Source organism: Gouania willdenowi, chromosome 15, assembly GCF_900634775.1.
Source record: "Gouania willdenowi chromosome 15, fGouWil2.1, whole genome shotgun sequence".
Classification (NCBI taxonomy): Eukaryota; Metazoa; Chordata; class Actinopteri; order Blenniiformes; family Gobiesocidae; genus Gouania; species Gouania willdenowi.
In genome coordinates this window covers 22,523,285-22,548,229 of record NC_041058.1, presented here as the reverse complement: position 1 = coordinate 22,548,229, position 24,945 = coordinate 22,523,285, and the positions used below count along the sequence as shown (strand labels likewise).

The 24,945-nt window shown below is 37.6% G+C and overlaps 1 protein-coding gene across 1 annotated transcript in view; it reads right to left on the bottom strand.

Annotated features, from left to right (window-relative positions):
- Nucleotides 1-23,676, bottom strand: part of klhdc3 (kelch domain containing 3) — a 34,730-nt gene extending 11,054 nt beyond the window's left edge. Inside the window, exons 1-8 of the mRNA XM_028469410.1 lie at nt 23,569-23,676; nt 19,972-20,214; nt 17,469-17,645; nt 17,191-17,306; nt 17,035-17,106; nt 13,911-14,124; nt 13,365-13,451; nt 12,545-12,653 (exon numbers count right to left, since the gene is read on the bottom strand). Coding sequence (XP_028325211.1) covers nt 12,545-12,653; nt 13,365-13,451; nt 13,911-14,124; nt 17,035-17,106; nt 17,191-17,306; nt 17,469-17,645; nt 19,972-20,125 — 929 coding nt within the window. The 5' untranslated portion in view covers nt 20,126-20,214; nt 23,569-23,676. The remainder of the gene's footprint in view (nt 1-12,544; nt 12,654-13,364; nt 13,452-13,910; nt 14,125-17,034; nt 17,107-17,190; nt 17,307-17,468; nt 17,646-19,971; nt 20,215-23,568) is intronic.
- Nucleotides 23,677-24,945: the final 1,269 nt, after the last annotated feature.

Sequence of the window (24,945 nt, the reverse complement as noted above, 5' to 3'; positions counted from 1 at the left end):
GTTTTATTTGTGAGTAAATATGTCAAATTGACACTAACCTCAGCAGTCAAAAGAAGCGTCTTTATCTAAAGAGCACTCGGCAGTAGCTGTGAACTACCGCACAACATCACTCGGAGGAAAGATGCCGACGTGTGAAACAGCACAGATAAGAGGGATGATTTAACGTGAGCGATGAGAGACGTGAAGATTTTGATCAAGGCCTTCTCACATGCTCATTGATAATAGTGGCCCGGGTGTGAATTTCAACAGAACATTAAGGAATGATAATACTTTATTGGTCGCCACAAAAAAAGAAAAAGTCGAACGAAGGAACAAGGGGCGTGAGGGTGTCTGCTAGACGTTTAGAAGTGGGAAAAGTCACAGAGTGCCACTTTATGGGGCATCCTGGTGTTTGATGGGCTACTTTGTTACTTGATCAGCAAAGTATCCCTATGTGTGAAAGTCGTCTCCCCCTCATAGCAGTAGAGGTCCCCCGTTTGAATGAGGCCTGAGTGATGGCACTCCCCCACTAAAACAACGCTGGCTGCTATTTCAAACAACACTCAGTGAGGGTGTCTAATCATCTAATTGCCAGTGCTTTCTAGAAGTGCACTGCCTGCTCCAAGTCATTACCTTCTACCTACCGATCCCAGAATAGTACATGGGAAAGAGTTCTAGCCCTAAAACTCACAAAACTTTGCAATCAACTGAGATACAAACACTGACAGAAGAGACAAGACTTATCTGAATTCCAATTGAATGTCTATGCAATATCGATCAATAACATCTATACATTAGGGTTGGTTAATCAACCCTATTCCTGGATTGGATTATTAAAATCTCGGTTTAATTACAAACTGATATTCGTTTATCAATGATTATCAATTCCAATATTTGCTGATTAGTGATCTTCTATTTAACATCAGCAACTTCATTATTTGACCTCACAGCAGCTTCCTCATTAGATGAACTCGTCTGGTTTGTATTTTAAACATTTTAAATAATCTTTGAAAATTATCCATAATAAAATCAGGAATAATTTATTATCAATTTCTTTCACCACCCCTATTATATATACATATACTGATCTGTCCAGGTGTGTGCTGTGCAGGCTCAAGATACTTCATTGCCCATTTCCTCATTCTTGGAGTAATATAATCTGTATCCTTTTCCTTTTTATACTTCCTCTTGAACTCTAGTCCTCACAGGAACTCATCACATGCTACAACTTCCTGCCAAGAACATTATCAGTCTCACCAGACATGCATTAAAAGCATCAGTAGTTAAATAACAAAGCAGGGGGAACAGAGTGAAAACCCTATATTTTAGAAACCCAAGACTTTACCAACAGAGTAATTTTCTATTTTCCCCTATTAATACTCTAATAAATGGCATTTTGATTTGGCACTGTAGGCCTATCGAAGCTCCAATGACATGTCGTTTTGAATGTGAGAGGAAACTGGAGTACTAGGAATAAACCCCCAAACTCTCAAGGAGAACAGTAAAAGTTACTGTGAACAGTGCTCCACTGAGAGGCTCTAAACATCATGAATAACCCAGACTTTAAAGCCCAGAGAGCAGTGATTAAATATATGTATTGTAATCTTATCATCAGGCATGTACGTAACATTCCTCCACTCCATTAAACCACAGTGGTGATGCTCAAGGTGGTAATCTTTAACAGTTAGTCTACCTCCACCCATTGTAATGCAGATTCCTACAGTCACTATCACTATTGATCTTTTATCCCCAACAAATCCAATAGGTCTGGTTATCAAAAACTGATAGACTTCCGTTCATCTCTGTTACCTTAATCTCTACAGGCTCACCTCGGCATACCAAGCTATCTGTGCCCCCTCCCGGGCAGTGGCTGGACAGTGGATTAAGACTCGTAGCCACCCAGACGTAAGCCCCAAACAGAAGATGGGACAGAAACTACAGCTGGCTCCCAGAGAGAGAGAGACGCCTTACTTCAGATTAGACAGAGGACAAGACGACCCCTCATGAAGCCTCATGCATTTCAACTTTCAACAGACAAAATGCTGTTGGACTTGGTGATGATACCAGGCTTGGTACATCAGCATGCAACGTAAGCCACAAAGCAGGACTGGCTGCCTTTAAAATGACAGCTTCTTGTTTTTAAAAAGAGTTTCTTGGCCTTGAGCACAGCTGGTGAATATTGGGTCACAGTTTTAAAGGTGATGCCAAATTGGCAATTAATTTAGCAATAATAGGACTTTGTCTATGGACAGTCTTACATCATAGCTGAAGCTCCAAGGTCAAGAAGCTCTAAGAACTGGAAGCACAGTTAGAGCCTGATGAAAGTCACATACAAAAAGTATCTCTAATTAACTCTGTACAATAAACGGTTTCTCTGTAAGGAAGAGGCTCCTCTACTTGCTTCAAGTTTCTATAAGACTGGATGTTGTCATCTTGTTTTAGCCATAACTTTTATTAGAAAAACAACTTGCATATATTAATTAATAATATTCCAATATACAGTATTAGTCATTCAGTTTATCCTTTTTTTCAATTTGCAAGCAAAGGAACAAAATACTTCAAACAGCAAACATGGAAGTTACACCTTCAACAGAAAATTAAAAACAATTAGGTTTAAAGTAATGTAAAAGGTGCATGCTGAAGCTCATGCTAATTATGCCTACGCTTTTCACAAAAGTAACTTCAGCTCATAGATTTCATGCTTAGTTCCATTTTAAGTCTTCTGAGCAAACAAGCAAACTTTCAAGCATCTTACAGGATAAATGATTAAATAAGAGAATTTCCCATAACAATAATAAAGTAATATTTTCCAAACTCTTCATAATACCTGATCGTTGTATTTTTCTATGTGGTTTTGTTTTAAAATATTTTTGTAAACAAGGAGTGAACTGCACATTTTTAAATCATGATCAAAGCTGTTTCATAGGCATTTGGTTTATCTTATTTTTTTACATTACCCTTCACTATAGACTGCCATTGTTCCCTAAAGGAGTGTTTCTCAAACTTTTTTTTATTTAGGAATCCAAGAACCCTCTTTGTCTGACTACAAAATTGTGCTCAGAATTCTATGAAAAAACAACTATAGAGCAAACTGATGGAATAAATGAGTGACAACACGCATTTTAAAGAAGCTAATTTTGGGGAAAGTGGAAAAAATGGTATTTAGTGAGTCCTGAATAGATTTATTTCTAGTTTTTTTCATTTCCAGTCATCTAATGCTTGGTATGGAACCAAGACTGACCCTTGTATTTTTAGTTCATGTTCATCATCATTATTGTAATTATAATTTTTTACTAAAATTAACATTATAAAACCCCATATTTTTTTATACTTTCCTGTGTTCATTTTCCACTCTCTTTCAAGTACCCCCTGTAGTGCCATCGGTGCCCCCATTTGACTGTCCTCAAGGTTCTTAAAAACACATAGTTGTCTATTAATAGTAGAAACGTGTGTGCAACTACTGCTATTCACACCACTACAGCATTGCATCGCTGTTTATTTGAGCTGCCGTCCGACACCCTGCCCTGTGACAACCTAATGTACACAGCCTGCTGCTGGGTTAAGGAGGGTTAAGATGCAGATGAACTACTATCAAAACTTGTCTTTGAAGAGTAAATCACAGTGTTTCTGAGGTGCTCTGGAAGATCGTGTCCCGCCACGTGCGGGACGCCCCAAATCCTGTTGGGGTCACTTGAACTGTTTGACAAGTTTTTATCTAAGACATACAACTTGCGCACACACATACACACAAGAAGATTAATTAAGGAAACTTCTGCTGCCTAACATTTAACACTGGAGGCTAAAATACCTCATGTGTGGTAATAAAACATAACTTGACAAGTGTCTTTCTTTGGAGTTAGAAACTGGTTGAGTTAAAGTTTTGGACTATTTTTTTTTAATGGTGCATGATCTGATGGTTAGGTTGAGGTTCTATGTTGATAAGCTAAACTTTAACTAACAGCTCTATCATAACAACTGCCCAGTGAGCTGTTGATAAGGTGAAGTACAGCTTTGTAGGAGATATGGAGGCACCAGGCTTCTGCCCTTTCTCAACTACTAAACAAAAATCTGAAGATTTCTGACTTTCTGTTTGGAAACAACATGTTAAATTCCATGAAGATTAAATATCACAGTGATGCTTTTAGTGGATTAAAGCAGAGGAGTTGAGCTGGACTGTTTTGACTAGCAGTGAGATTACCTGCTCCATGGTCTCCCTCATGAGTTTAGAGCAGCTCAACGACTGTGTAGTACCTGAAACCTAAATTACAGGCATTACAAATACATCCCTCTGTCTGATTGTACTGAATCCCACACTCAGACTATTGAATCACACACGCGTATTGAAACAACAACAAAGCAAGCACTCATTAGCGGAAAAATAAATGTTAATTGTGTCTAATGTTAGAAATGACGTGAGCACACGTTTAATTTGTACTGATCGTATTGAGTGGCTCTGTGTGCTGCCACTTGGAACAAATGTGCCAAGGCTGGCAGCGTGAAGTAAGCATGTGAAAGTGTATGTGCGCCTCGCTGACGCCAGCTGTGAGTCACGGAGTAATCAAAATACTAAAGCAAACACAAACATATAAAAACAGAGCAAGAATAAACAACTGTGATCAAATGTCCAGCGTCTTTTTTCTTTAGAGCAACATGAGGGGAAAACCTGAAACCAAAATGAGTTTTGACTCACTGAATTAATGCTAAATAAATCTGTGATATTTAAAACAAAAACTGTTGAAGTAAAAGAGGCCAACACTTTTAACATAGTTGTTATAGAGCTACCATATATCCAACACTGTTTAACAAGCCGCACTAGCACTGCAGTTGTTGTTTGACAGGAACATTTCATCTTCATTTCTAAATAACTAAATAAAACAAAAACTCTATAACATATCTTATATTTCCAGTTTCAATGCTTTAAATAATTTGTCATTTTATTTTACCCTTTTTACTGAGAACAAAAAAAAAAATACTACAGCTAAAGAACTTTATTGCAGAAAATGTGATCTCAAAAGGCTGATCTAAGCAACTGCTTTTACTCTGGGTTTCATTTATATTAAATAACTTGTATATGATTATGTCAACTATCCTTCCCTTTCTTTAGTTCGACTTAACATAATGTTCATTCATACAACTCAATAACACCTTTATCTGCATAAGCACTCAAAGAGCTGCAGACGTTTCACAGAATGATTAACTGTAAAATTATCATTTTAAAAATCATTTATAATATTTTCTTACATAAGCACAAGTTTGCAGCCCAATAACCAAACCAACATGCGTTTATATTTGGGTAAAATGTATTTCATATTTGTTTCTATACTGGTGGGTTTTCATCTTGTATACTTTTACATGCCATCAACACAACTATATTTATAAAGTAGGGCTGGGAAAAAAAAATTGATTTAATCGATTTATCAAATTTGTAGATAGATTTTTCAGACTTTTTTGCATTCCGTCCATGTGGGTTACTGTAGCACAATGTGAGCTAGCCCCCTCTTTGTTTACCCATTGAGTAGGCTATATGTGTGCCACAGGCATGCTTAATTTTTTATTTACATTATGCTGAGATGCTAAGGGAAGTTTTTTTTTTTTTAATTGAAATATTATATCTCATAAAATATGTAGTTATCTGATTTCTTAATCATAAAATTTCAGCTACTGTGAAGTTGCTGTTGCACTTTTGCTTAACCTGGGTTAAAGCTTGAAGTTGTTGAATGACAGATACTTTTTATTTTGGGATTGTTCTATGCATTTTACCTCGAGGACAATCACAGCAATAAAGTTGCACTTTTGACAACATATCTGATGTCTGCAGTCATTTTTAAGTGCATTGAAAAAAAAATTGAAAATCGAATCGAAACTCGAATTTTTCTTTAAAAAAATCTGAGATTTTTTTTTTAGGCAAAATCACCCAGCCCTATTATAAAGACAACAAGTAGTATGATAAAGTGTTTTTTTTCTATACACAAACTCATCTACAAAGGTTTTCACAGTGAGGAGTACGTTCAGCATCTCGGATACAATCTGACAGCATTGACAAAGAAAATAAACTGTTTTTCTGCTTTAGTGCAGTGATATACAAACAATTACTGGAAACAAATAGGTTTTCATGATGAGAAACATAATGATCAAATTCAGAGTTGATTAATTTTATTCAATGCTAATAACTTAAACATTGATTGCAAAACTTGAAAAGAAAAAAAAAATAGAAAGAGGAAATGTTTTAAAATAATTACAGTGAAGATAATACCTAGCTCAACTTCAGAACTACAATAACTGACTGAGTCATAACTGAATGGCACTTTGATGCTGCTTGACCTAAAATAGTCACAACTCATTCCTTCTTCTTGAAATGACGGGCAATTAGAAGCAATCGGAAGTAGCCTCATTATCTACAGTCTACATAAAGGTGCTAAAGGGACAAAAGGCAAGAAATCTTTGTTCTGCAGATAACAGTGATAATTAAGAGCCTGAAATTAAGCTAAGACAGAATGGCAGGCTAACATCTGTACAGTCAATACTTTTTTTAAGCATGTTTAATACGAGTAAAAAAAAAAAAAATGCCTTTTTAATGCACAAAATTATATGAATAGAATTCATGAGGTCAAAGCAGTTCTAGGAAGCAGTGCCAGGTCTCCTTTTTCCAGAATGAAAGCAGTCTGCTCTCAGTATGACAATCTGTCATGTCCTTGTTCACATCCTGCCGCTCATGGCATGCCCTGTTTGAAAGCTAAAAAAAAACCATTCTGATTTAGCTCTGCCAAGGTTTGTCGTAAGCAATTACACACATATGGCAATGAATTCCAACCATGTCAACACAGGTGCATCGGGAGATTTATCATCTCTGCTGTGTACCTTCACGTAAAACACTTAATTCTACAACCACACACAGGATTGGGCTGCTCAGTGCCTGTGTGCATGGGTGAAGGTCAGTGCAGGTGGAGTTGGTCATGCATGGGTCGTCCTTCGTGGGGCAGTGAGCAGGTCCCAGTAAATGAGTGTAGCAGAGGCTCTCGGGGTCTATCAAATTGCACCCCGTGAGAAAGAATGTTCCCTCTGGTCATAAATCAAAGATGGGACAGAGTTTCGCGCCTTTCTGCAGCTCGGCATGCCTGTTTATACTGACGTAAGTAGCACTCCACAAACTGCCACTAATGCCCAGCCTGTCATTTACACGGCCCATATATGTACCTTTGACACGGTTAAACAAATACACATAATCTTTAACCAAAAACAAGGAAGAACCAACCTTTTACTTAACAATCGCATCAAAATTGTGATACATCTTGTTCCATCTAATAACCTTGAAAGCAATGGAACACTGCAGCGACTTTAAAAGTCTTCATTGTCCAATGCCAAAGTTATAAATTATTCACGAACAAATTCCTCTGGGCAAAACAAATACAATAAACTGAGGCTAAATATCAACAGTCGGAGGTCTGTTCGGGATCAACGTGAAAGGGCTGCAGACTCAGAAAAACAAGACGTCGACTATAAATTTGAAAACAATTTCCTTGGAGGGAGAAGCAAAACGAGAATTCCCACAAAGAACACAAGCAGGATGTTGTGCAAATAATTCACGGCGACCCGTGTAGACATTTGTCAGATGCATTGAGACACACAGAAACTAAGTGTCCTGATGTTGATCAGTCAGGCAGGACATCTAGACTAAAGGCAAGGAAATGCCCAGTTTGACAGGCAACTTTCACATTAACCCTTGTGCACTCCTTTAAATGTAATATATTTCGTACATTTACACACACTTGCTCACCTTGTGTACAAAAACAGTTCATCTCATAAAAGTGCAATAAAAATGTACTATATAAATAGTTTTTTTTTTTTTTTTACTTCCACCACATCAAATCTTTTCAACTACTTCAAACCTACTTTAGACCTATCCATAGACATTCAATTCAAACTGTACAAACTATGTTTGTATGAACTTTTTGGTCATGAGAACCCCTGATTCTTTGAAACAGCAAAAACACTAAATAAGCAATATGTCCAAAAAATAAGGTGCAACGTGAAATATTTTTAGGAGGATATTAGAGCCTCGACCATGATTTTGGCACAAAGAGTTTTTTACTCCCACTACATCAGATCTTTTCAACTACCTATCCATAAATGTAAAATGTATTAGAGTTTTCCAATTTCATTTATGTTTTCCAACTTCATTTCTGTTTGTATTTTTTCAACGCGACAGTAAATATGCAGTATTTCCAAAAATGAGGGCTCAGGAGAGTTTTAAAATGAACTTGCACTCTGTATCCTTGTGTACACAAACGGTCCGTCTCATAGAAGTAGTTACAATGGGAGTCATTGGAGCAAATTTGGTCACGAGGTTATTAAGTGTCAGTAGTATGATACATATCTCCTTTTCTATACACTTCCAATACACGACTTTGGAATCAAGCAAATAAAAATGAAAAAACAATAGTGGCAAAATTTCAAACAGCTAGCCTTTAAGATGACCGGAATATTGAGAGCCAAACTAATAAAAACAGCCAAAATCCCACTTGTGGTCACAAAGATGCCCCGAGGGTTAAATTATTAATACACAAAAGAGTCTCAAATAAGACAATAGACTCAAATAGGACAACTTTGTTGATAGAAAATGAGAACGCAAACAAATGAGTGTGTTAAGAAGCTGCTTAGACTGTATTTCTAAGTGTGTGTGCATAGGCCTATGGGAGTTCCTGCGTGTAAGAGGCTTAAATGTGCTTGGGTAAACAACAAAGATGCAATACTGCTCAATTGAGCCTGTGTGGCCTACTGGCTCACAGCCTGTAAGGATCAATCGGGAATTCGTACAGTAACAGGGGACAACATCAGGACGAACATCTACACAATCCTCCAAACTACAAGTAACAGCCAACACCAAGGGCCGGGCTCTGGTTTAAAGTCAAGGCATGTCCACTGAGGCATTTAAACAGGATGTTGGGAGATATTAGGTGGTGTTTGATTTCTTTCTCTAAACTCTCCATTAGACGAGTGGCAGCTCTGCCTCCTCGACAGGAAATCATGATTCCTTTAAACCTGTGCTGGACTAATCCAGTGCAGAAGAAAAAAAAAACAATAGATCACAATCTTCTAAAACAAACTTCCCCTCAAGCAGTTCAACTTATAATAAACTGTATTTCATTGATAACAAATGTCATTTTTCCCCAATTTGGGCATCTTCAAACCTTTTCTTTATGCATTTTTTTTATTCAGCCCCCTATTATGTAGCATTATGTTTGCTGCGTTTGTTTGAGTAAAGTTGTTCAAAGTGGGATTTCAGACAACCAAGAGGACAATTAACATATTTCCAAGTGTATACAGTATTTCTTTTGGAATATAATTGGAGTTAAATAACCAGAATCTTAGCATAATAAACATCTTCACAGTTAACATGGGTTGTTTAGCCTGCGAGTACCGAAGTGAGGCACTTTGAAATAATTATGGGCTTCAGCAAGGCGTCTTGTATTTCTGACATCCTGCTGTTAGATTTTGGAAATAATTGGTGGGTAAGAAATATGTTGGTGTCCATGAAATAATTATGGACTCTTCTGCTGGTTGGAGGTCTGTGCTCCGCTTTTATTGCTCAGTCAGAGAACTTTTTGAGGTTTTTTGTACCTTATATATTAATTGACTGTAGGAGTTTGTTTTGTGTGTACACTCAATTCTGCCCTGTGTGCGCTTAGATAGACTCCATGAGCCTGAGTAGGATATGTGGGTATAGAAAAGAGATGAAAAGTGCTGACAAACAGCATTTATCAGAATAGTTTTATTTGAGTGTTTTTCTCAGGTCCGTGTCCAGCGACACCTCGGCTGCAGCCAGGGGCCTCGGGGACTTGTCGGGCCTGCAGACGTGGAGGGGCTGAGCAAAGCCTTATCCACAGCTTTCTGATCCCACTGGGCTCTACGTGATAACAGAGTCTTGCTGATAACAGTAGTTCAGAACCAGGGCCATGCTACCAATCATTACTTCACTGACTACTGTCCTATCACAAGTCAGTCAGCAGCTCAGCGGCACCTAACTAGCTACAAATCCTCTGGTTATCACTACTGTCTTAAAGCCATTGAAGGCATCATCACAGACTGCTGTCTGCAGTAGCCAGACCCCCAGGTTATTTTACTGAGAAAGAAAAAAAGCCAGTGCAGGGCTCGAGACTGCGACCAAAATGGTCGCATATGCGAGTATATTTTCAATGTGCGCGAGTGAAAATTTTATCTGGTCGCATCCGTGCGAGTTCGTATAGGGTGACCTTATTTTATACAGAGTGGCTGAGCGCTTCGTCAAATGCACTTCTCTCTCTCTCCGCGCTGCGGGATTACCGTAAAACCATCTATAAACAGGCACTGCAAATTGGCTGGCGGCTAGGTTGACCAAGGATTTCGGAGTGGAGGCTGGCTTGACCGCAGTGCTGCAGGTGAGGAGACATTGCGCGCTCACGCAACTTTGCTGCAGGTAATGCATCGGTGAATAAGCCGAGTATAAACACCAATGTGCTCCTTTGGAGTGAACGCGGTCCGCCAACGGATCCAGGCATAATGAGCCCTTCACATTGAGAGCAGCAGTAAAAAGGAAAAACGTGTGAGAACGTACACGTTCATCAGAATCAGCATGGAGGGACCAGAACTGATGGACTATGATACCAGGCCAGATGTTCAGCTGTGGTTCTCCCAGGGCAGGGGTATCCTACCTGCGGCTCTGGGGTCTAATGTGGCCCTTTGACACTTTTGCAATGGCTCCCTATAGCTTTAAAAAAAAACTATTGAAATAAAGATTTTTGACAGAGGATATTAATGATTAATGACAAATAAAATCAATATATAACAATTTGTTAACATAAAATAAATCACGTTGTGCAATGATTAAGTTTTAAATCCCTGGTAAGATAACTAAACCAATAAAACACTATTCTGGAAGAAAATAGAGATTTTATTTGTGTGGGAACAGATTAATTTAACCGTGAATGTGCCAGTTAAATATGCATGCTTTATATGTGGCAAGAAAAGACCAATTAGCATGTGTTGATCACATGATCATGTGTTATCATATTGAAGTTACTTTTTGTAGCCTTTCAAATACATTAATTCTTCATATAACATTGTATTCATGTAAACTGAGATGTGTAAGAATTTTAAGATGCAAGATACTGTTTTCTTTCTTGATGTGAATTTGTTTTATTTTAAACTATTTTTAAGTTTTCAATTACATGATCAATATAAATCACATCAAATTAAATCAAACAGTATTCTATATAATTTTAACTGTATAGAATTTAATACACTGTATTGACTTCATTGAGAAGGTGTTTTTTTGTCTCCAGGGGGACTTTAATCCAGATGAGATGAGGCAAAATGGTTCCTTGTAGAGTAAAGGTTGCAGACCCCTGACCAGGGGAAGAGGGTTAGGAGACCCCACTATAAAAGCTGGACCCTCTGAATTTAATTCCATGGGGTAAAGCAATGCAGATGCTAAGTTGGTTATGCTACTGTTAAGTTAATTAAAGTACAGCCTTTCTGCAAAATAAAAAAAAACAGAATACATTTAACCTGTTGTTATGTTTTGCTGTTATTTAAAAGAAAAGTTATGTCTTCTTTTGAAATTATATAAAAGAAATTACCTGTTATTTCAGCCACCGCTTGTTGCAGAAAAACTTAATATTGACACTAAAACATTAAAACATATAGCAAATATATCTCGAGTCATTGTCAATCTTTACTTCATACAAAACTACGGTACGTCAGTTAAGTCAACTAATCATTAGCATGCATGTCTATGCTGTACACTCTCCCCACCCCTGCTCGAAAAAAAAGGTGCGACCAAATTCTGTGCTGGTGCGACCAACTGAGAAAGTTAGTCGCACCATTGCCACCACTGGAAAAATTTAGTGTAGAGCACTGCAGTGGAGCTACAATTAGACAGTGTTCGCTCCCAGAGAATACAGTTCTAAAAATAACGCATTAGATGAAAAGTGATTTAATTTAAGATGTTATATTTTCCTAATGTTTTATCCTTGCTGATCCTTTTTTAATTAAGAATTCAGCACTTTTCCATTTTGAATATAAAATGAAATCACATGACATTGGTTGAGCCATTGGAATAAACCTGGGCCAAAAAAAAGCAATTGCTTGGTAACTTGGAAAAAAACTTAGTAGCAACTAAATAAAATCTATAAACCAAACGGAACACGTACAGTAACAGTACCTGCTGTTCATTTACTGTAGAATCACCTTCATTCCTTCTAGAGGTGTTCCGGTCCGATATCAGCCAGAAAACGAATACCGGATTTTATCGGACTGCACCTAAACTCACCAATATAAGCTCTCCGATAAAATGTACCGCTCCAGCACTTCTATCCATAGGTGATTGTGGTTAATACTGCAACAAAGTAACCTGCCTGCTGTTGCTGACTATTGTTCTCTGTTTGAGTAGCACCACTTGATCAACTCTTTTCTAACATTCCACACTACAAAATAAGTCCTAAAAATATGTACGATTCATGCTGATATCGTATCGCATCAATATCGGTATTGGCCGACACGCAAGTCAGAAATTGGTTTTACTTCCTACCTTGTTCCTCCAAAGAGAATGATTCGATCTCCAACCATACAGCAGCACTGTCGCCTTCGTGGACATGGGCCTTTCCCCTTTGGCTCAATTTTCTTCCATGAGAAGGCTTCTGTTGAAATTCATATTTGAAAATAAAAAATAAAAAAAGGTCCCAGACAAAGGAAACAAAGCACAAAGGCAACCAGCCTAATGAAAAGTATTGCTTAAAAGTAAATCTGTTGCACAACTTTTGTTTAGTGTATAAATTCTTCAACCCTTTAATTGATATTTAATTGTAAAATAAATGAATAAAAGAAGCAAGAGAAGCATTTATTGAAAATCTAATTTTAATGTTCTAGAATAAACTGATGTCGTCACCCTTTCTCAGATGACGTATGACGCACCTGAAAAAGTGTTACTTGTTCCAAACAGTGGAGCCTAGCAATCACAGCATCTCTGGCAACAAACCATTGGATAAAAAACAAACAGCGGTGCTGCCATCTCGGGGCCTGGAATTTTTATTTTATTTTTAACAGATTAACTTAACGTAACACATATTGATTTACTCTCAATACACGCTGCAATAAACTGCTGTTAAAAATATCAGTGAAGTAACTGTTTCTGTATGTGCAGTTTGTCTTATATTGCTGTTTAACAAAAGAACAATAAAAAAATGTGCCAGCATAAGCTGTAAATTCTTTACAAGGACAAACAGATGTCGTGCAGGACTGAAATCCTCCCTGATTGTATTGCAATATTTTTTTTTACCAGGCGACAGAGATTTACAGCAGTACTGTGCGATGTGGCGTCCCTCTGACTCATACTCATAATAATAATTCACCTGGATTGAACTTCCAAAGGTCATTAAAGTGTCGGTCCAGACGGGCATTGTATCCTCCAAATATGTACAACTCCCCATTGTAGGAAACTGAAGACAAAAGGAGAAGAGAAGTCAATTTGCTTCCACCCATTTGTTAATTAAAACAATGACACACAGCATAATAAACAGATCCACTCGACCTGGTAAAGCAATTAAATTACAACCTTGTTTGTGTCAAATAAATGTCAGACATGTAACGTTGCAAAGCAAGAGTGGAAAAAAGTGCAGATGAAATTAGAAAAAGCCTGCATCATTGGCTGTGCAGCTCTGACAGAAATATGGCCTCATTTTATTAATGTTGTCTGGAAGATAAACAACACAAGTGTGAGACAGAAAACAAGAAAAAGGTTGAACATGTCTAATCAAAATAGTACAAAAGCAAAACAGATAGTTTAGACAAACGCATGGAAATTTCCTTTTAAATGTATAACAACATATTCTGAGCTTCTGAAACAAAAAGATACGTGTCTGAAAACCAAAAACCATCTTATAAAGTGAGTATCTCACAGGCTGAGTGGCTTCTGCGTCCGTCAGGTAAACGCTGTGGTGAAGGGGTGCTGAGCCAGCAGTTGGTCTCTGTGTCAAACACTTTGATCTTGGGGCAGTAGATCTCGTTATTGGAGTGGAAAGGACCAAACCGGTCCGCTCGCCCTCCAAACACAAACATTTTTGTCCCGATGATGGTTGCTGAGTGGAAATCCCTCCAGCGGGCTGCTGTGCCCTAAGAGGAGAAGACATGACAGCCATTGCAGTGAACCAGGAGCACAAATGATTGATTATCTTATAGATAAAACCCTTCAAAACACTTGATCAAAAATTCAGCAGCAAAACGTAATCTATTCAGCACCCTGCCACAGAAAAAACAACTTCTGGTGAACGGCGCCACCTAGTGGAGAGGGTCATCAATTGCCACACAATATTAATCCAGTGTTAATTTTGATGTGGGAAAAATCAATGTAGTTTTTCCAATTAAGTCTAATTTTAGTGAAATAATAGGTTTTAAACGGCTAAAAACGTTTTAGCTTTAGTTGTAAAGAAGTCATAAGATCAGTTTTGTTTTGGAGCAGTTTCAGTTAGAATGTTCGAAGTTAAATAAAATGGTGAGGTTGACTAAGGGCACGTTCACGCCAACAAGGCAAATGAGGTAAATGAGAACACATTATTGTAGTCTAGAGTGAATCTAAAGTGTTTGTTTTGGTCGGTCTAGGAGCGCTTCCAACTCAAAAGCTGAGTCTGACTGACAGCTGCAGTGCAAGTAATGTAAATAAAACAATAAAAATGGCTCTAATGCTGATGTTAAGCAGTGAATTGTGGCAGGAGTGTGTGGATGTTTGAGGAAACTAAGTGGAATAACCATGCTTTAGCATGTTAAGGTTTCCCTGAGCGCTGCCTGCAGGGACAACACGCTGTGACACTTTGAGAAGAACTGTGATTGAGTCACTGATGTGCTTTACCTTCACCCTATTCTTTTTTTGCTTTTTATTGCTGAAAATAGATTCCACGCTTTATTGGAGTGATGGTGTATCAAAAACTAGGGTTTTCCTGTTACTTTAGAGCAAATCACAAAGTCTGCTGTAAACTCAAACTGAGCCAAATCAAAAAAAAAATTATCAGCTGTTCTCCACCTATTCAGCCCAAGTATGGGACATTAAAGGTGTGTAGGAAAACCTTAAAAACACTGTAATAAAGAGATATGCATTCGGTAATGTCAATGGAGTGGATCAAGTACAAAGAGAAAACTAACAATTATTCTTAATCAATTTTTATTCATAAAAAGTGCTTTTCATACAAAAAAAATGTAGCTCAAACTGCTTTTACATAGTTAAAAATACACCCACCCTGTACAAACCCCATCCACCACACACAGACACACAAATTCAAATAAGGACAATGGCACATGGCTGGGTACATTGGATCTTGATAAGCAGACATCCCAAGGAGCCATATAATCCTAGCTGAACCATATCTTAAATTAAAGCACACAATGTTACAGGAAGATAAAAATGAATATGAGACAGGGAAAAAATAATATTGTATCTATCCACACAAAGAAGTCTGTCTTTATTTTATTTATATTCCTAACCCTAAACCCTTTTTGAAGTTCATTCATTAATTTGTCTGACACACTTGTTCCTGCAGGAGGTATGCTGGTGCCTGTCAGTGGGCGTGCACTGTAGCTGTTCCTACTTAATGTTCTTGAAGCCAAAATACGGAGCATAAGGGTGCTGCCATCTTGCAAATTTTACATGATTTGGAGCCAGAGTCTGTGCAGTAGGGTCCGGCGGGAGGAGCCCTGGTAACACGCCCCGCCCATTTAGCATACTACTCTAAACGTACTCTATTTAAAAATGAAGAAAATCACGCATCTCGGCTTTCCTTCATGACGTAAATGCTTATGCTATTCACAAAAAGAGCTACGCAAGACCTGCGACTGTCAATCATTGTCATAAATGACGTAAAGTCCAGTTTTTCAACCTCAAATAACTTATTTAAAACAAACGTCACAGAAAAATTTGCACTTGAACACAGTGTATGGTGATAAGTAATGATCACAGTAGCGTTTAGGTTTGGAAAAAAATTGTGTGAAGAGTATTTTAACTTTACAGTTTGACCCACATCCCATCCGTTATCATTGAGGAGGCGGGGTTTATGACCTATATTGCAGCCAGTCAGCAGGGGGAGCTCTAAAAATAAAAGCTTCACTCCACTGGGGAGCTTGTCCCATCTATTCTTTTTAAAGTCTATGGTGCCCATCAACAGCTCTTAGAGGGCACACAACGAGGGAAAACACGGACAAACAGTCAACCTTTCACACTCCCATTCACTCCTAAAGGGCAATCTGGTGACTCTGATGAACCCAACATGAATGTTTTGGGATGATGGGAGAAGACCAGCGATGGAGTACCAAGAGAAAGCCCATGCAAGCATGGGGAGAACATGCAAACTCCACACAAAAGGGATCCAAGTTTCCACTCCAGGGCTTGAACCCATGCAGGATATTCTTGCTAACCACTACAACACAGTGGTTCCCTTTTGTCCATGCATTTCTCTATAGAATGCACTGCCTGGCTTGTATTATAAGCATATTATACAATTTATTTAGACAAATGACTACGTAAGCTTGCATTAATATCACAGTCGGAGATCTGTATTAAACTTAATGAAACTGCATTTGAAGTTAAAATTCAAGTTGGCATTATTCAGAGCATTAAATAAAACACTTTGTGAGTAAACTAACTAGATTGGCAGAAACCACATTTATAAAGTACCATCTATGCAAAGATGAATTATCATTAGCAACAAACAAAATAAGAGTTAAGTGGAACCATCATTGTCTATTACTTGAATTATTCACTGTCCTTGTATACTGTACTTTACTGGGGTTGTCACCTGAACCCAAAAACCTCTGGGATTTCCAAAAGGGGAGTCTATAAAACCCTCTATAGTTGGACAACTTCCAGATAGCTGTAATACATAGCAATGGGTTTGGAAGCAGCCAATCTGATCACTTGATACTTGTGTAGCAACACTGTGAGCTAAACTAACAACGGGTGCTTGAACTGCAGCTACAGGAAGCTACAGGAAGTTTGTACCTCTGTGTAGTAAGAAATGTGTTGGATTGTGAACTTACTCTGGCATTGATTAATGACCACACCATGGTTGTAGTGTCCAGCTTGTGGATGTCATTGGAGAAGCAGTCAGCCTAAAATGCAGTAGACAAGATGAGTCAATTCCAATGTTAATATTCACTGAGCGCTGTTTACAGTGAAGTGTGATGAAGACTCACCAGCTGCTCATATCCTCCAAATATATACATTGCTTTCCCCAGCACACAGGCTGAGTGGCCATCCCTGGCTCCAGGAACAGTCCCGGAAATCTTAGGAGTGAACCATCTGTGGTTGTCTAAGAGGAAGTCACAGTCGTCACAGTTATTGACACAGCATCTGAAAACTGTCACTGTCAAACTCTGCGTTGCTCCATCCTCACATCAAACAGGTGCATTTCAAAAGAAGTGTGCCCTGCAACCGTCACTTAACTGACAGAAAGAAGCTGCAGTCTACTTACTGACATCAAAGGCGTAAAGCACATTGCAGGCTCCTTCAGTGTCGTTGCGGCCGCCCCAGAGGTAGATAGTGTCATCCAACAGCACAGCTGTGTGGCCGTAGCGCATGTATGGCACCTCGCGAGCGCGCTCGTTTCCTCCCAACCTCACTGGGGGCAACTTCATCCAGCGCAAAGACACTGAAGTACACAACATCATTTAATTTCCTCTGGGTTTGAAACATGATTAAAAAGCAATTTACAAACCAACTACTATTAGAAGTACAATAATTTGTTTACGACAAGTCAAGTAGATTAATTAGTTTTACTTAATGTAGGGGTTCGCAACCTTTTTAAAATCGTGACCTTATTTTGACATGAATTTTTTTTTTCTACAATTAGGTTTTGATCATGTTTGTTATACAGGATTAGTGCACAAAGATGCACAAGATGCACCACCTCAACTAGAATTATATTTCAGAAAGTGAAAGTATAGAATAAATATGTTTGAGATTGTGTGTGGTAAAGAATAATAATCAAATAATAATTTATTCATAATTTCAAAATACATAATTTTTAATTGGTATCAGTATATTTTTTTAATCAATTACTAGACATTTCAGGCGACCCCATTTTAATTCCAGGCAACCCCACATGGGGTCATGACCCCAAGGCTGAAAAACACTGACTTAACGTAATGAGTTCTACCTAATGTGAAAATCAGTATATTAGGAAATGACATGTACTTAATCATTTCTAGTATGGATATATTAATGACATACTTATATTAATTGCCTATTTTGTTATATGTTTTTTACATTGACAATGAAGAATCTTGAATCTACATTTACATCATATCACATGTTTAATATACATACACCATCATTATTGTAAAAAAAAAAAAAAAAGTTAAATATAAGCACTGAAATTGTTTCAGTTACATCTTTTTAACTCTTCTTTGTATGAAACCAAGGCATCACAAAACTGATATTTTCTGAGGTTATTAATATTACAATGGAGTTTTAAATAACTCAAAAACTAAAAACATCAGACATTGCTGTAAACATACAAATCAAAGAAGATTCAAGAAACAATTGTTTGATGACATCTCGTATAACCCAAACACATTAAAATTGCAAGTAGGCGTTAGAAGTTTGGAAAGTTGTAAAAACCAAAAGCAGAAGAAAAAGAGAGCACGATGAAATGGGTCAGAAAAGGAACCTGTTTTACAAAAGTCAGTACAGCAACAAAAAAACAAAACACCTGTTTTTATAGGACAACTGTCAAAACGTCATTGGAAAGTCTCTTCTCGTTACCTCCAAAGTTTCTACCAAAAAAAATGCAACATCCATATTGATTTTTGTCTAATTACACAAGATAGTGGCGACTTAAAACTATTATTTTTCAATTATGCATAAGTGGTCTAATCAGACAAATATGATCAAAAAGAGCTGTTTTGGGTTTTTTCTTCCTTTTATCTCTCACCATGTCTGCATCTGGCATCAAAGACTAAAATTTCATTGAGCGCAATCTTGTTAAGACAGCCATGTGTGTTTTATTATGGCAACAAAAGAAAGAAAGAAAAAAGTAATAATACTGAACCATTCACCTCAATCTCCATTTGAATCCTTTCACTTGACCTTTTACAGAGCCATGAGCTGACTAAAGTGCTTTACGGGAAAATTAAGTGTCTACAAAGAAATGAAGGAATTGCCAGAACACCTCAAGGCATTTAAAGCAATTCTAAATACACAAGTGATTCAATGAATGTTTCAAAGCTGCGATAAAAGAAATTATAAGGTGAAAGTCAGGGGTGCAACAAGCAAGAAGGTCTGTTAACCTCAGTGTTCCTTAGTGTTGTACTACTGGAGACCAGAATTTTAAGGTATTGGTCTTGTCTCGGACTTGAAAGCATCTTTACTCGGTCTTTTCTTGGTCTCGAAGAGCTCAAACTTTTTTTTTTTGTCAAGATAAGCACTGATTTCTGCTATTCTTCAACTTTAATGATTATGTAATGAGAAGAACAAGTTGGTAAAACGATAAATATCTTTGATTCATCCGTTACCTTTCTTGTCTGTCAAATGTATATTAAAGAAACTAAAACTAAAAAGAGAATGTTAAGTTGAGGTTTGGTTTATTCAGACAAGGTTTTTCAGGATATTATTTTTATCTCCTGACATGTTTTGACTGTCAACTGCCAGTCTTCGTCAGAGGAGTTCTGCTGATCGCCTTTGATGCTTCCTTTGACAACATACATAATATTAACAAACTATTCAAAAAGAAAACAAAAGGAATCTTGTTGGAACTAAAAAGAGAATGTTCCTTAACTGTTAAACCTTGTCATGGTTTTGGACTAGGGTTATCTTGGACTGGGTCTTAACTCCAAAAAGTCTTGGTGCATTCTAATTTCAGGCAAGTCTTTGTCTCGGATAAAGTGGTCTTAAGCACAACACGAGTGTTTGTACTTTGATTGTTACCCAATACCAAAGTCACATGAAAGAACAAACACCTGCCATCATCCTCTTACCTGTGTTGAAGACATGCACGTCGATCTGACGCAGGGTCTCGTAGTCCTCCCCTGAGCAGTAGCCCCCAAAGGAGTACACCTTGTGCCCCACCGCCACAGCAGCATGGTTGACTCTCCGCGGGCCTCCTTCCAGGTGCACCGACCAGCGCAACATTCCACGCGCAAGCACCTCTGTGCCCGGGAGTTTTTACACCATCACTTTAGTCACCGGCTAGGACACCAGTATGCCGAAACCATTGAAACCTGTGATCACAAAAACAAAAATGGAAGCAACTCTGCCTAGGAAAGCAAAAAAAAAAAAGCAAGCAGTGGGAAGACAAAAGGGCGTCTGTTGTTCTGTTGGGCTAACTCAGCTATGCTGCTGGAGAGAGGCCACCAATCTAAGCTGGGAGAGTATTTTAAGAGGCGCTCAAAGCTACAACTTCCACACCTCCTTTCTGCTCACCCGCTTTTTGTACACTCCTACTGAAATACCTAAAACAAAACCTAAGCATCATATACAGTAGTGTGCATAAGCACCACTTATGAGGAAGCTCCTAAATATGAAATCATTATATGAAAATATTTTCACATAAAAAGCCTACTACAAAACTACTTTTTGTGAACAAAAAAATAATAATAATAAAATCCCAACCAGGAAACGGAGTATTGTGAAAGTGTTCGAAGTTTATCTAAAATTCCTGAATACCAAAAATAATTCAGGGAATTAAAACATGGCTACTTCTAGAATTTATTATCCTGATCCAAAAGTCATAAAAGGAAAGCACACACACACTATAACAAAGAATAGATTTTTGATAATTTACTGGTACTCCCACGTCTTAAAAACATTCCACTACTATTTAAATAAAAGGGCCTCTGGTCAAACCTAATGTGCTCCAGCTTTCTCACTCCGTCTCGATGACTCACTTTCTCACTGACCTCCAACCTTTGTTTGGTCTTAAAAATAAAACCCCCAGAAGACCACCACAGAGCTCTTTCTATTTCCAGCCTATGAAGGGAAACCTGGTTCACTTCAAGGCAGCCAGAAAATTTCAGTCTCAATGCCTTAATTTGAGCCACATCCTCTCAGTGGATGTTTTAGGATCAGGCTTCACAAACAAAGACTGAACTTGAACCCATTCTCAAGGCCAAACTGTGTTACAGTAAAAAGGAAATATGAGCATAAAGTCAAACAGTGGTTGTGTCTAGAGATACGTGAAACGCATACCTGTCAAGTTTTGGATTTGAAAATAAGGGAAATTTTCTGGCGCCCACTACGAGCCGTCCAACCCGCTCAACCAAGCTCCAGTATTCCTTATCTTTTAAGACATGTGTACAAGAAATCTAAAATACCCACTTATCAACCACTTACTAAATACAATTATGTGATTAGAATCTGGTAAGTCAACCTTTATTAACATTGAAATGCTGTGAACATTCCTACTAGGCAATATGGACCAACTCTCATGTCTCAATTTATTTTCTCAAAATGGTGATATACGATATAAATCTTGATAATTTGATCAAATAAAGTCTGACCAGAAAGACAATTGTGGGTTAAATTTGCTGATGCAAAATGCCACACAGGCTTATTTATTAACAAACAGCTGCACAATATGTGCACTCAATAATCCATCTAACTGAGCTTTACATGTCGTTCTGAGAAGTAAAAGCAGCGACTCCTAAAACTAGTATTTTGTTTCATTTGATATATGAAATATTAGTTTTCTAAATAGAAAAATTGATACATCTTGAATCTCTATATATCGCCCAGCCCTAATTCCTAAATTATATAACAGCCTAAATAAAAACATAAATGGGTATATGAAGCACATGTGTTTATTTAATATATATATATATATACAGTATATATACAAGTCAACACATTGCATATTTACTGTTCATTTCACATTGCTTGTCTTTAAGTTAGACATTTACATTTTATTTTCATTATATATTTTTTGATAATTTCTCATGCTCACTCATGTGGTTCTCTGGTATTCACTAATGACTTATTTGACACATTTGTTGCAGACTTTACATCATTTAACACTTTTTTAAAGCAGTGTATATTTGTGGCGCTTGTGATTGGCTGGTTTTCCATGGTGACTTACGCGTTTCTTCCTCTGTGGGAGACATTAAAATCTCAGTTACTAATCTTAACAGAACGTGTAACTGTGTCACATCCTGCTGTTCTTTATGAAGGTCAACTCTCTGTCCCATTTCACAACGTATTTACACCAGTTCTTTGTTTTTTTTCGCTGGAATGTCTTCATTCATCATCTCTCTTCTGAGTTGTTTCAAGGTTTGTTGCCGCTGTCGGCACTAATCTCACGAGAACTGCCACTCAGGCCATTTCAGGTGGCAATTCTCACGAGGCCAGTGACAGCATTCAGTTTAGTAAGGCATATTTTAATTATTTTTACATCAAAATACGGGATATTTACAGGAAAATACTAATACGGGAAGATGGTGGGAAAGAGGGGTAAAATACGGAGTTTCCCGGCCAAAACGGGATACTTGACAGGTATGGTTAAATGTAGCCATAGCCCCCGGGACTATGGCTACGTTCTCTACATACAGTAAGTGTAATGTGCCTGTGTCTTCACGTGGGTTCGGATCCACTTTTGTCATATATAGTTTTTCATTTTTTAAAACTACATATCGGACAAAAATAAACATTTTTGGGTTAGGATTAGGCTTAAGGCTAAAATAAAAGGGTTAGCAGGGTATCTCAAAAACAAATATGAGCTAAAATACAACTGACGGAACTTTAAGTCACGTGGTGCACCTATCACGTGACCTAAACTGGCCAATGAGGGGCGCTGCGTACACATTGAGTGGCAGGCTATGGATACGGTAAACGTATCCATAGCCCCGGCCTTTTAAAAAGTGTGTTGCCTTGAGTCATATCATGTGGGTCCATCTTTAATATATTCAATATAGGTATAAACTGTTACAATGTGTCAGCACTAACTCCTCTGAGCACTGTGCTCACACTTTCCCGTGTGAACCCTTATTAAATTACAGTGTGTGTTCTGACTGTGGTTTTATGGTTTTTTTTTCTCATAGATTTGAGGAAACAACGAGCATGTTGTGACAAATGAACAGCATGATACATCAGATGACCTGTGGTCGAGCCAGTTTCTACTGTCCTCTGAGGAATGACAAACAACAACAAGGAGAGTCTGATCACATCACATTATAGCTTCAGTTTATGTGGTGACATTGAGCTACATGGTGTAATAGTACACACACACAGGGCAGCTAGCCGTTAGCTATACCCCTATCCTAGTGTGACAGGGTTACCTCAGGTCTGAGGGGGGGCAGTGGGCAACCATTGGGGTGTCCAGTCCTTACACTTAAACCGGAACAAGACCAAATGTGCGATAGACACATTTGTCTACACGTCTGCAGCTGTTCAGAAAACATATGTTGATAAAGAAAGAGGCTGAGGCTAGCTAAATACAGCTAATGTGTCGATGCTAACAGCCTAAATTAGCTTCCAGCTGGCTATCATAAAGCATAATAACATACAAACAAAAGCTATGCAAAAAAAAAAATTCTTAATAGGTCCCCAAAAGTCAGATAATATTCAAGAATAATTTAACTTACGTGGAAATATAGACACTTTCCGCTCCAGGTCCGAAGTGGTTGACTGATGTCCAGATAGACAGGTCTGTGTAAGCAAGGGTTGCCAGATGCAGCTGCACTTTTCCGCCCTCTGTACGCCGATCGAATAAAAGGCTCTGCAGCAACACATGAGAACAAAATAAAACCTTCAATTCATATCAGCTCAAGCGCTTTGTTGTTTTTACCATGAAAAAATAAAATAAGCATCACTAGGAGGAAAATAATAATATTTTCTATATATATATATATATACAGTATACTTTCACTGTTATGTAATTGATAAACACACATGTATTAATTAGGAGCGAGACTATACACAATAATCAAAGTTGTCACTATTTACAATACTGGACTCACGATAACTATACCTTGAATGGATTTAGATAGAGAAAAAAAATGAATTTTCAAAAATAATCGTGCTTTTATTTGACTAACTCTGAGTATACTTACATCCAGGTATAACCTTTTCATCTCAATCCATGCCAGTCTAAAACCAAATATTGTCTTCATCATGACATTCTTCAAAATAAAATGTTATATTTCATAAAGAAGTCCATATTTAAGATATGGGCGTGTTCTTTTTCAACATTATTAGCATGGCTACATTTTTTGGCAGCAATTGAAACCTTTAGACTAGAGATTGACTAAGTCAAGACAAATATCACGTGTAACATTAATGATAAACCTTGATTATTGCAAATAGCTCGTCATAAAATATATTCTCCCGCCCTTATTATTCATCTCTATCTAATGCCGGTAGCTTAATTGTGGCAACTGGACTTGACATTCTCTATCCAAAACCATTCAACTCCTGTACAAGCTGTCACTAACTCTTTCTGAACCAAAATAAAACTGATTAACTTCAATTTTGGCCCAAAAACACATCAATGACTTCTGCTTTAGATTACATTACTCTCTTAGAGCTCAGATTAGCCAAGTCTCAAGGACTGTTTTCTTTCACATACTAAATTGATAAAGTTGGGAACATTTTGCAACAAATGAAAGAAAAGTCATACATTGACTAAAATACGTGACTATCATTCTAATTATTTATTATTAGGATGTCCAAGTAACCCATCAAAAAGTTTTCGGTTGGTTTAACATTCTGCTTTAAGAGTTTTAAGGGAGAGAACATGTTAAACTCTAGGCGAACTCAAGCTAGGTTATGAGAAGAAAACTTAACAATTAACATATAGGTATTAATGTTTTTGTTCTTTTTAATCAAATTATTTTGCAATTATTTAGATTCTATTATTCTATGTACAACACAATTATTCTATAAAGTGTCTGTTTGTATGGTTGCCGTACGGACAACCCCCAGTGCTATTGGTACGTTTACCGAAGTACACGCACATAGTG